The 13,146-nt window shown below is 40.6% G+C and overlaps 1 protein-coding gene across 1 annotated transcript in view; it reads right to left on the bottom strand.

Annotated features, from left to right (window-relative positions):
* LOC122802413 (SET domain-containing protein 4-like) overlaps nucleotides 1-13,146 on the bottom strand; it is a 254,430-nt gene that overhangs the window by 77,154 nt on the left and 164,130 nt on the right. Inside the window, exon 4 of the mRNA XM_044072035.1 lies at nucleotides 6,035-6,115. Coding sequence (XP_043927970.1) covers nucleotides 6,035-6,115 — 81 coding nt within the window. The remainder of the gene's footprint in view (nucleotides 1-6,034; nucleotides 6,116-13,146) is intronic.

The following is a 13,146-nucleotide window of genomic DNA, read 5'->3' as shown; positions in this document are numbered from 1 at the left end:
CTCTAGAGATACAATGTGGGGGACAGGTGGAAGAAATGTCATGGGGTATATGTGGTGGGGACAGGTGAGCGAAGTTTTCACAGAACTTGTAGGCTAGCAGGTTTGCTATGTCCACAAGCTCAGTGTATGTGGTATCATTAACTACCAATTAGACACAAATCTGTCTCTTACCTTTTAGGCTACGGATGGAACTAAAAAACACCTTATGGTTGTCCTTAGTTGAGGATCCTAATTTGGATTTAGTTTGCTTTGGAGGACTTCACAATAAGTCTTATTTGCTTGTTTAAGCTAAGGAGGGAGAGTTTCCAGTTTAGGGCACGCTCCCTCTTACTTTTATGTATTTATTTATATGACATTTGTTGACCGGGATAGTCCAGCTGGGTCAAAGCCCTTTTTCAGCGGAGGCCCGGGGAAAAAGCTCCAAAGTACAGATAATAACAAAAATCAACATTACAGTACATATGCAATACAGTGAGAAATACAAGGCTCCAAAGCAAAAACCACAACAGATCAAGAATACAGTAAGTGTGTAATACAATGACAATTGTCAGCAGAAGCACTTACAATAATGAAGGCAACAGAGATTTAATTGCAGTTAGTGTTTGAAGCAGACAGTAATACAAGTGACATACACTAGAGGGGTAATAAATAATTCTATAAGAGTAACAAGCTTGAGGGATAGCATACAGTGTGCTGATCAGCCAGAAAGAAAGGTGGTGAACAGGAGGGGGAGGTTTTTAAAACAACAATTTCTTACTTTTATTGTAAAGCCTGTTAATGGCAGTTGTCCACCAGGCAGGTTTGCTCTTCCTTGAAGAGCCTGGTTTGCTTCTATCAGGTACGGACGCATCAATGCAGTTATACAGGTGTTTGTAAAAAGCATTGGTATAGAACTCAGCATAGTTGCCAGTTCTAAATAACACAAACCACAAAGAGAAGAGTTTCACCAGTTTAATCCATCTTGGTTCCAAATAGCACAAACCACAAAGAGAAGAGTTTTACCAGTTTAATCCATCCAAGATGGATTAAACTGGTGAAACTCATCTCTTTTTGTGGTTTGTGTTATTTGGAAATTGGTGTTTTTTTCATTAGTTGCCAATTCTATCTGAGGGGTAGGTGTAGTGAAGCTATTTACACCATCCCTTTAAAGATATAATCTGCTTTGGAGAAGTTTTTTTAGTTTAGCTGCTGCTGGAGAGGGTCCGGTGTAATAGTTACTTCAAATGACACTGATTTGTGGTCGGATCTGACGAGGGAAGACCTCACGGTGGGGGTGCTACAGTGGCTCCCCATATTGGTAAGCATCAGATCGAAGATGCTGTTGACCCTAGTAGGGGTGTCCACCAGCTGGTCCAGGGCACTGGAGTTAATGAACTTGAGGAACCTTTGGGCAAGTGAGTTTGAGCATGAGTAATTTACCTGGTCAATGGATGGGTAATTAAAATCACCCAGAACCATGGTGTTCAGATGTATCTTAATGGATTCCAGTAGATCCAAGTAGGCAGAGTGGGTGTCTTGATTCACAAAGGGGGTCCTGTGACTGGCAATAACTTCAGTAGGTGTCCTACCAACAATTACATGCACCTGAAGTGTCTCCAGGGAATCACTGTTTAACCAATCTGGAGGTGTACTTATCTTTAATGAATACTGATACATCACCTCCTTTAGTTTTCACGCCTTCCATTCCTGGTCTGATCGTGTGGTAGGAGGTGTAACCCAGTATGGCTGGGGTGCTCTCCATTGTCTTGAACCAGGTCTCTGTAACTGCACAGATGTTAGCATCTTTCAAGGTCAGGACTTCTCCCAATGAGTGCAGTTTCATGCTAAGGGTCCTAGCGTTTAGCAGCAGAACCTTGAAGGTGTTTTTTTTTAATGAAATTTTTACATTGGGAATTTTTTCCTTGTGACATTGCCTAAAAAAAGGCACTATGGGGGTGCCAAAAACATTTGCCAGTAGCCAAAATCCCATGGGTGACAGATGGAGACCATCACTGGCAAAGCATCAAGGTCTATCAATCATGTCACATCCCAGGCTGACAGAAACTGGTTCCCCTTAGAATGACACCAAAAACTAAGCCAATTATTAAAGTCAATGATTTTCTGTTTATATTGTGGCATCATCCTAGGCAAAGGTAATATGCTGCTCAAGGCTAGGGACATACCCGACTGACACAATCAGAGAGCTCAATCATGTCTCTCTTCATGTAGTTCAGGGAGGTACATCTCAAGTTGTTCACACCAACATGTACTATGACTGAATCATAACAATACTTGTTTTTGAAAGACATGAGCGCCTGCGTGATCTGATGAATCCTGACACCAGAAAGACAGCTGACTGTGACTTACTCCTTGTTCAGCCTGGTAAGGGGGATGTTTGTGTGTCTCACTATACAGTCTTCTAGGACTATGATAATTAGAGTTGGATGTGCGCTGCATTATGGGCTTTGATGGTGAGACACTTGTGCTTGTGTCATTATGTGTATTGTGTGTTTTGGGTGTTATGGTTGGTTTAGTATATATGTGTTTTGGAGGTCTCTGGTGTTTCAGTAGATTTTTTGCAAGTACCTCCGCATATGTTGCTCTATGTGTATGCTGTGTGTCATGAGCAGGAGTTGCGGTAGGTGTTCCGACAACCCACTCTGTATTGCTATCTAATGTACCAGAGAACTGTGATTACAGATTCATAATACATCTCTCACAAATTGTACAGGAAAGATTTAGAAGTAGGGGTTGTCAGTGTACATGAGGCAGTTGCTACACTGCCTCAGTAGACCCATGTCAACTAGGTAGGAGAAAAGGAGGGACACTGACAGTTCATAGTCCTAAGAATAATCTTAGTCTGGCTATAACAGTTGAAGAGGGGAATACAGCAGGGGCAGGTATTAATAGGTTTAGGTGTGAAGAGTTCTGGTTTAGGTAATATTTGTGAGGCTAGAGAGCAGGAGCCTGTAACCAGCAATCCCTATGCACAGTAAAGTGCGATGTTGCTCAATGCGCAAACAGACGCAAACAAGCCCAAAACCGGTTCAAATACAGGCTTTTTAAAGCAGAAACACAGGAAACAGCCAAAGTTCAAATTATCCAATCAAAACGTCCTAAACAGAGCCCTACAACAATAACTCTGGCTAGATCAGTCTAAACTATACCTTCCTCCCACGAGGGCACAGGGGGCCTTTCCAGACAAAAAAAATAACGGTTTTACAAGCTCCAAAGGTCACAAACAGTACTAAACTCAGCAAAAACCTACACCTAGTCTATGCCAGTATTTTTCAAGGGCAGCAAACAAGTAAATTGAACAAACAAGCTGATGAACAGTAGTTACACCTGTAGAGGAATTCAATTAGCAGACAATCTAAAAAATGCAGTAAAATATAGTTGCACAGTTGAAACAGATATACAGCAAATATTGTTTTAGTTAATCAGAAAGTCCAGAAAATAGTTGAAAATAAGCACTTATCTTTTGTAGTTTCTCAGCAGGTATTTGGAAGACAGTACAGCAAGGGCAGAAGGCCTAACTCACTGCAGCTGATTATGTACATCTACCATGCCAAACAGTATGGTATATTTATTACAGAAATCACCCAATGGGTCAATAACTTGCATCTGGGGCTGCTGAAACTTCTGACAGAATTGAAACCAAATTCCAGTACCCTCCCCAGATTAACAAACCTTCCTGAAATAATGCCCATTCCTTAATGAAAGGTGCTACTGTTTGGGGGGATGGGGGCTATCAGCGTACAAGCATTACTGATAGTAAACTTGTATCCATTAATTATGCCCTATGTCATAACAAATCTGCCCTCACTGTCACTGACAGAGTAACACCTATAATGGGGTATTTTGCCTAACAGTATTTTCACTTCCCTTTTTTGGCCTTGACAGTAAGAAGGAAAGATCCCCTTAGGTATACCTCTCTAATGATGCTTGCATCCTTGCTATTATTGAGGTGGGTTTCCTGTAACAGTACTAGGTTGGGCGTATCCCTAATTCTAAATCCAAAAACTTTTCATCCTTTATCCCTATCACTTGCTCCACTGACATTCCAGTACATAATAGTAATCCTAATCATAATGTGTATAATGGTCAGTCTTAACTGTTAGGAATAAAACATCATCAATATCCAAGAAATCACTACAAACTAGCATTTAAGCTAAGTATACTAACTCCTTCAGTCTTACTCTCCACGTCAATCCAAATTTGCTTAATTTTACAAAAAAAGGACAGAACACCACAACCTATACACCTTAATTATTATTCTAACTATATAAAGAATGGTAGTTGACTGGATCAGTGAGTACAGACCAGACAGAAAGCCACATGTAGAGGTGAGGCTGTAATTCGCAGTCTGCTGCTGCTTGTGTACCATTTCCAGCACCTCCCCCCAATTATGTACTTTCAGATTTAGAATATTTAAGAAAGTTTACTAATGTACCACACTGCAATTCTGCATAGAGATGCAAGGCCCTTTTTCAAAAGAAAAGAGTAGTCAGGCTGTATTACAGGTTTATATGTGCTTACTATGCTAATCACCCTTAGTGGGATTTTTTAAGCACAGCCATACTTCCAAAATTATCTGACAAGTTCTGGCACCATATGGTTATTTTAAGAGATATATGTAGGCGGTGGACAAGCATTTACAGGCTACCTCTATTTGAGGCACAGGGCCAGACCAGGAATACATTTTTAAGTCCCATAATCAGGTAATTCTGATGCTTTTTGTTCTGTAGATACGCAACAGAGCCATCAGAAGAGGATCAGTGAATGCCTTGTAGGCCAAGAAGAGATCACCACTCAGCAGTCTGGAGGAGGCAGAACACAGGGATAATGCTTTGAGGCAGTCTGGGTAAGACATGTTGTTTATGCCTTGTATTCTTATTATTATTACAATTATTATTTTTTTTTGTGAGGAACCCCTGTGGACACTTCAACTGTTGCATATGCATGGTCAGATATATAATGACGGGGGTGGTATACTCAATGACTGGCCTGATGAGGGTCGAGTGAGGTAGAACAAAGACATCACTGGACCTAGATGTCATAACTCTGCTTATAGGTTGTGGAACATAGAATGACTTCTGTGGTTTACAGAGTCTGTCAGTTGGCTTAGATGATTAAGGATCTGTTAACGAGCAGTTTCTTGTGATTCAGTAGTGCAAGATTTGAGTCCCACAGTCTCCATTGCCTAAATGTGAGACTATGAGCAAGTCACATAAGACAAAAACACCAGGCTGAGTCTAAAAAGGGTCCATGGAGATCAGTGCTCTACCCCGGAAAAGAAATAAGAATAAAATAAAATTTCCTTACTATCATAGGCATATAATGGTCAAAGGCCTGGTTAGCATCAACATGAGTTATGTAGCTATAATGCTGGTTTGTGGTGTATGCCTATTATAATATTCTCCCAACTAATTCAAAACGTAACCATCTGTTCCCTGCCAAGGCAGTCTTATGTGCTTTCCTTTTCTTGTCTAATAAGCATTTGCAGATCATTAGAAATGGATCAAGCTCCTTGAATTGTTGTGGCAGTCTTCCCTCCACTCCTGAAGATACAGGAGCTGCTGGTTACACACACATCCTGATGCACGACCTTGAGTAAAAGGCATGTAGTTGTTGGCATCATGCTTTATTATACCTCTGACTGTGCACCATGTGTCTAAGGTACACCTCTGTCTTTTATACCTTGCTTCACAAGTTCAGCCCAAGCATGTCTAAAGGAATTCTAAATGGAATTTTTGCTAATATTAGACAAATTATCAACATGGTAGATAACAAAAACAGCAAATATTTTTATTTTATTGTGCTTCAGTTTGTTAAATGGGGTACAGCACTGATCACAACTGAACAATTTTAGTCAGTCTGGGACAGAATACAAAACTACAAGATAAAATAACACTAGACAGAATACTGCAGTACATACTGGTGGACAGTAATTAAGTAGAAAAGCATTAAATTCAGACACTGTATAATGACACTGATTAATAAATGTTACATAGTTCCAAAATACAGCACTATTCATTTAATGCACACAACTTACAATTCCTCAGGTTCAAGACAAAGCAATTTTAATGCAGTGAACAACCTCCAAGATGGTCCATCGAAATCAAACGTCAAATTTCTATAAACACAGAAAACAAAATTATGGTAATGTGCTTATTTTCATCTGTAGAACAGTAACATAGATAACGTTCCTGACAAAGATGAGCACCATCACAAAAACACAATCTTGTACTAATCAAAATATCAATAAAAAAGAAATGACCGCAACTGCTATGGCAAATTTTGATTAAATATATTTAACCAATAACGATAAATAAGACCCCCTTTCCAATGAAGTATGTGGTGTTTCTGACTGCAGCATTCACAGAAGTTCAGAAATGTTCTGGACATCTCCAATATATTCTTAGTACCAGTGGCTCTTGGTAGTGCAGCATATAAGTAATTCATTTCTGAACAAAAATTTCAACAGATATACCAAGTTAAGACTATGATAATGCAGCCCAAGTAATACCATCAACAACAAGTAACATTAGTATTAAATGGTTGTTACTGAAAAGCAATTAATATTATAGTACAGCCAGAATAATTTACAATAAAAATGAAGTGCAAGTTAGCAAGTAATTTGTCAATATCAAGGATATACTTACCTTTTCAAAGTCTTCCAACAGTTATACCCATAAAAGAGTCTCTTTATTGCACTTAATACTAACTACATTACTTTATCTAAGCTTTGACCAATTAATGGTAGACAATACATATATCAGCAAGGAAAACTGCATAAAAACAATTACCACACAAACTGTAGGGAAAACAAATTAACAAAAGAACAATCGTGTTTGTGGAGGAGGGGTGTCAAGCTCCACTGAAACCCCCACACTCCCTGCAACTTAAATAAACCAACTCTGAGAATGCACAACAGTGGGGAAAGGGTCAAACTCACTTGCCTACTACAAGATACCAGAGTAAAACACAGGGAACGCAGGACCATACCACACTACTACAGCAAAAGCAATTCAATGAAATGGGACAGCCACCATCAACCAAAGATACTACAACTCTATATCTATAATATAATGTGTGTGTGTGTGTGTGTGTGTGTGTGTGTGTGTGTGTGTGTGTGTGTGTGTGTGTGTGTGTGTGTGTGTGTGTGTGTGTGTGTGTGTGTGTGTGTGTAGCAACATCCCACAACTGCAAATGCAGATGTTGCGAATCTCAAACTCCCGTCCCATTTTTTGACCCATGTTAGCACTTGTTTTTGGATGTAGAGTGGTCGGAAATGTTGATTTCGGTGTTTTTGCGACATTCCGACCATTCGGCATGCCAGTATTCGCTAACGAAATTTGCATATATACAGATTCGAGTACTGTGTGCCCGACCTTTTGATGGTAAACCATATATATATATATATATATATATATATATATATATATATATATATATATATATATATATATATATATATATATATACACATACACACACACACACACACACACGTATATATATATATATATATATATATATATATATATATATATATATATATAAAATAACACACACACTATATATATATATATATATATATATATATATATGGGGCTATTTTCATTAACCAAAAGACCACTTACTCGAATTCTATTTCGCCAAAACGACTTCAACGAAAACTTGAAAAACCGAATATTTAGTTAGGAGGTGTGGGGGGGCATCCCCCCCATATGAGGGGTGTGGGGGTGAAACCCCCACTTGGGTAGGTTTCATTTTTGTGCGTTTTATTATTTTACCCTGGTGGGCAACTGGTTCGTTTCCCGGTGAAAGAACCTCAGTGCTTTGTGGTTTCAGAATTTTACGGTTTTGTTGAAGTCGTCTCAGTGAAAACGGATCGGCTAAGTCGTCTTTCGGTTAATGAACATAGACCCATATATGTATGTGTGTGTGTGTGTGTGTGTGTGTGTATATGTGTGCATGTGTATATATATATATATATATATATATATATATATATATATATATATATATATATATATACATACACACACACACATACACATACACATACACACACACACACACACACACACACACACACACACACACATATGTGTATAAGAATCATTGGTATATTTGGCAAAGGGCTCTTTTTTATCTAAGAGAAAAGAAAACAGCTTGTGTTACAGAAAACAGCAGAGTGCACTAGCAGTCTTTTTTTCTGTTTCAGATTGCGCAACAGAGGTGATCAGGGAATTTGCCCTTTCCCCACTGCAGTGCAATCTCAGATTTAGAATATAAAATTTGCAAGGGGTTTGGGGGGAATGAAGTAGGGCTTTCCCTCTGCAAAAAAGTTTAATGTGATTACGTTGTTTTTTGATAAGCTGACAATCAAGCAAATGCTCATTCGCTTACCGTTTAATTTTTTTGTCTTTACAATAAAGGGATATGTACCTAACTATATATATATAGATATATATATATATATATATATATATATATATAGATAGATAGATATATATATATATATATATATAGATAGATAGATATATATATATATATATATATGGATCTAGGACTATTGCACAAAATTACGTTTCCACAAAACGTAGACGACAGAACACACTTTAGCGAAAGTGCTTTTTACCGAAAAAGCACTTTCGCTAAACTGTGCAAAAAAATTAAAAAAAAAAAAAAAAAGCCCACATTACTCACGTTTACGCAGGGGGGGCAAGCCCCCCTGCACCTCACCCCCACTTTTATATTCTCACCCCAAGATCGCACTACAGTGGGAAAAGGGGAATATTCCCTTATCCCCACTGCACTAAGATGTCAGCAAAGTACAGTTTTGTACCTACCATAAATGTAGATGTCCGAACAGGATAGCATCTGCAGTCCTAACAAACGGGTTGTCCTGTTGTCAGGCAGCCCTTCGGTCGGCCGGATTCCAAAGTCTGGGTCTGGCCTCGGCTGGTGTCGCACTTCACCCGACGTCATCTCTGCTGGTCTTCGGGTATAAAGGCATCAGCCGACGCCATTTTCCTCAGTGTTTCTTGCCCCAGATGCCAGTTGCCCTCTTGGAAAGCTAAATTTTGGATAAATGCCAATGTTTCCAAAAAGTAGAAGGCAAACACAAAAAATAAGCATGTATGTACATATATACAAACAAATACACCATAAGAGATCCCCCCCAGCTAGCTATTAGGAGGGTAAATACCCTAGGAGTACCACAGAGGGGAAGGAGGGTGGGTAATCCTGACTGCAGATGCTATCCTGTTCGGACATCTACATTTATGGTAGGTACAAAACTGTACTATGTCCTTCAAGGATGCATCTGCAGTCCTAACAAATGGGTAGAATACCATAGCCAAACTAGGGAGGAGGAAGAAGAATTATGGTGTAGTTAGGATCCCTTGCAAAACAGCAGTGGCAAAGCCTGCTCGGGATCTAGAGTATAGAGGTAAGTTATAATGCTTGGCAAATGTATGCACGGAGGTCCAAGTAGCCGCCTCAATAATGTCCTTGGTAGCCACTCCTCGTAAGAAAGCTGTGGTAGTGACTGTAGCCCTTGTAGAATGAGGCCTTATGTTCTGTGGAATTTGCTTTCCATGGTAGGAGTAACAGAATCTTATGCAATTTCCTATCCACTTGGAGATTGTCTGTTTGAAATTGCTTTTCCTTCCCTTCCTGTTGCATAAGCTACTAGAAGCTGGTCAGTTTTTCTATTGCCCTTGGTTCTGTCCAGGTAGTAGCGCAACTGTCTGTGTACATCCAAGGTATGCAGCAGTCTTTCCCCCCTGTTCTGTGGATTGGGAAAGAAGGTAGGTAGGTGGATTGCCTGGTTTAGAGACACTCTGGATACCACCTTAGGCATAAATGTAGGATTAGTTCTCATGGACACTCTATCTTGATGGAAGATTAGGAAGGGTTGTACTGCCATTAAGGCCTGTAGTTCCGAAACCCTCCTTGCTGAAGTAATTGCCAGTAGGAAAGCAGTTTTCCAGGATAGGTGTTGAAGGTCTGCTGTTGCTGCTGGTTCGAATGGAGGGAGTGTCAACTTTTCTAGCACAAAGTTCAAGTCCCATGCTGGTAATGGTGGTTTCCTAGGAGGTTTTACATTCTTGATTCCTCTGAGGAACTGCCTGAGTAGAGGGTGTGAGAAGACAGGGGGATCGAAGCTGTATTCTGCAGAAATAGCTGATGCATGTATCTTGATGGAGGAATAGGACAGGCCTGTATGGAGAAGCTCTGCCAAATACTCCAGGATGTTGGCAATATCTATCTTTGACACATCTTTTCCTCTTTCAGAACTCCAAATGACAAACCTTTTCCATTTTCCTGCATAGTTCCTCCTTGTTGAAGGTCTGCGGGCCTCAAGGATAATGTCTTTAACCCTTTGGGATAAATCTGGGTTAGTTGCTCTTATGTAATGTTCCAGGCAGTCAGTTGTAGAGTTTTCAGGTTTGGATGCATGATGTTGTAGTCGCTCTGAGTTAACATCAAAGGAATCAGGGGTAGTGTCCACGTTCCTCCCCGAGACATGCTCCTCAGCAATGGATACCAATGTTGTCTTGGCCAATTTGGAGCTATCAGAATTATCCTTGGGCATTCCTCTTTGATTTTCAGTAGTACCTTGTGCATCAAAGGAAGAGGTGGAAATGCATATGCTGTCAGGTCTTTCCAACTGAAGGATAGAGAGTCCACCTTCCAAGCCAGTGGGTGGTATGTCCTTGTGCAGAATTTCTTGATCTGGTGATTGAGTGGGGATGCGAATAGGTCTATTTGTGGCATTCCCCATTTTTTTGTGATGGCCTTGAAGATGTCCGTGTGTAGCATCCATTCGTGAGCATCCGAGGTAGTTCTGCTTAACATGTCTGCTAGGATGTTTTCTTTTCCCGGTACAAATATTGCCTGTAACTGAATGTTGTAGCTCAGAGCCATATTCCATAGGTCCAGAGCCATTCGACATAGGGGGTATGAATGAGTGCCTCCCTGTTTGTTGATGTACCACATGACTGTGGTGTTGTCTGTCCTTATCATTAATTGGCCTTCTTTGAGGAATGGTCTGAAATTCTGGATTGCTAGTTTTACTGCCAGCATTTCTTTTTGATTTATGTGCAGGTGCAGCTGATCTGGAGTCCATAATCCTTGAATGCATTTGTCCAGCATGCGGGCCCCCCAACCTAGGTCTGAGGCATCCGTTGTGATGGTTTGGCTTGCTTGAATGTTGTGGAAGGGCAAACCTGGGTTTGACTGGCATGCTTGAGCCCACCATAGGAACTCTTGTTTCAGGCATGGGATTAGTGGTATTTCGGTTTCTAAGCTGTGCCTGTGTTGAGACCATAAATTCTTTAGGTACCACTGTAGCTTTCTCATATGCAGTCTGGCATGGGGACCAGGATTATGCATGATGCCATGAAGCCCAAGGCCTGCAGTACTTTCCTTGCTGTTAGTTTGTTCTGCTTTGTTAATGCCAAGAAGTAAAGAGGAGATGTTCTTGTTTTTCTGCAGTTAGGAATGCCATCTGTTTTACTGTGTCCAATTTTGCACCCAAGAATGTTCTTGTTTGGGATGGTATCAGTCTTGACTTTTTAAATTGACTGTGTATCCCAGGGCTTGTAGTAAGCAAATGACTCTTTGTAAGTCTTGTGTCAGCTTGCTTTTGTTGTCCGCTTGTATCAGGCAGTCGTCCAGGTATGGATAAATTTGGATTCCCTGTAGCCTGCAATGAGCGATTACTGATGCCAGGCATTTTGTGAATACTCTGGGCGCAGTAGATAAGCCAAAGGGCAATGCTGAGAATTGATAATGCTCTGATCCTGCAAGAAATCTGAGGTATCTTCTGCAATTTGGTCGTATGGGGACGTGCAGGTATGCCTCCTTGAGATCTAGAGTTACCAGCCAACACTCCTTGCCCAGCATGGGAAGAAGTTGCTGTAGGGTCAGCATTTTGAATTTTGGAACAATGATGAATGTGTTTAAAGCGGACAGGTCGAGAATAGGTCTCCAACTTTTCTCTTTTCTTGGTACTAGGAAGAGTCTGGAATAAAATCCTTTGCCCTGTTCTGTAGGTGGCACCCTTTCCACAGCTCTCATCTTTGTTAATTGAGCTATCTGTTTTAGAGCTTCTGTTTTTTGATTTGGTGGTAGGTTTGGCATTCCTCTTTTTACTGGTAAGGTGTGGAAATGAAACCTGTAGCCTTGGTCTATAGTTTGCAAAATCCACTTGTCTCTTGTGATGTAGTGCCAATTTTTTGAAAATAAGGCTAACTTTCCGCCTAAGGGTGCTGCTATTTGTTCCCTGGAAGGCGGTGTCAGAGCCAAGTCACTGTGTTTGTCCTGTTGTAGTGGCAGTGGTTGTGTCTGTGCCTCGTTGGTTATTGCCTTGCCACTGGCGTCCTCTGTAGGCACCTCCTCTGGATTGATTTCTGCCTCTGGAACGTCTATTCCTGCCTCTCTGAGATTTAGAGGAGTCTGGAAAGGACCAATTTTTGGAAGGCCAGTTCCTGCTAAACCTTGGGGGCTGAACCTGTAAGAAATCTTTAACTGTTTGTACAGATTTTGCCTTCTCTTCCATTTTCTTCATTACTTGCTGGGCAGGAGCACCAAATAGACTGACCTTATCCATAGGAGCATCTAATAGTTTTGCTTTAACATGATCCGGCAAGACCTGTTCTTTCAACCATGCATGCCTTCTTATAACTGTGCCAGTCATGGCTGATCTAAATGAAGCCTCCAGTGCGCCACATTTTAAAGAATGGTTACTAACCTGCTGGATGTTTTTCACCATTTCTAAAACATATTTCTTATCTAAGGAATCATCAGAGGACAGTTTCTTAGTTAACTGATCAAGCATAAACTCTTGGTATTGGATCATATGAAACTGACAGTTCAAAGCTCTAGCTGAGAGAGTAGCAGAGGTGTATACTTTTTTACCCCATCTCTCTAAGGACCTGGATTCCCTTTCAGAAGGGAGAGGGTTTTTCGCTGAGGTCGAAGCTACTGCCTTAGGCCCCTGGGAGATAGTCTCAGGATCTGCAAGGGGAGCCTTGTATAGGTGGTGATGAGTGTCCGGTACCCTGTAAAACCTATCGGGCTTGGCAGGGGCTGGAGGTAAAGTATCAGGAGCAGTGCAAACATCATTAAATGCATCATCCACAACAG

Source organism: Protopterus annectens, chromosome 5.part0, assembly GCF_019279795.1.
Source record: "Protopterus annectens isolate FY-2018-M chromosome 5.part0, PAN1.0, whole genome shotgun sequence".
NCBI lineage: Eukaryota > Metazoa > Chordata > Ceratodontiformes > Protopteridae > Protopterus > Protopterus annectens.
The sequence above is the reverse complement of the archived record's forward strand: the minus strand, read 5'-3'. Positions and strand labels throughout refer to the sequence as shown.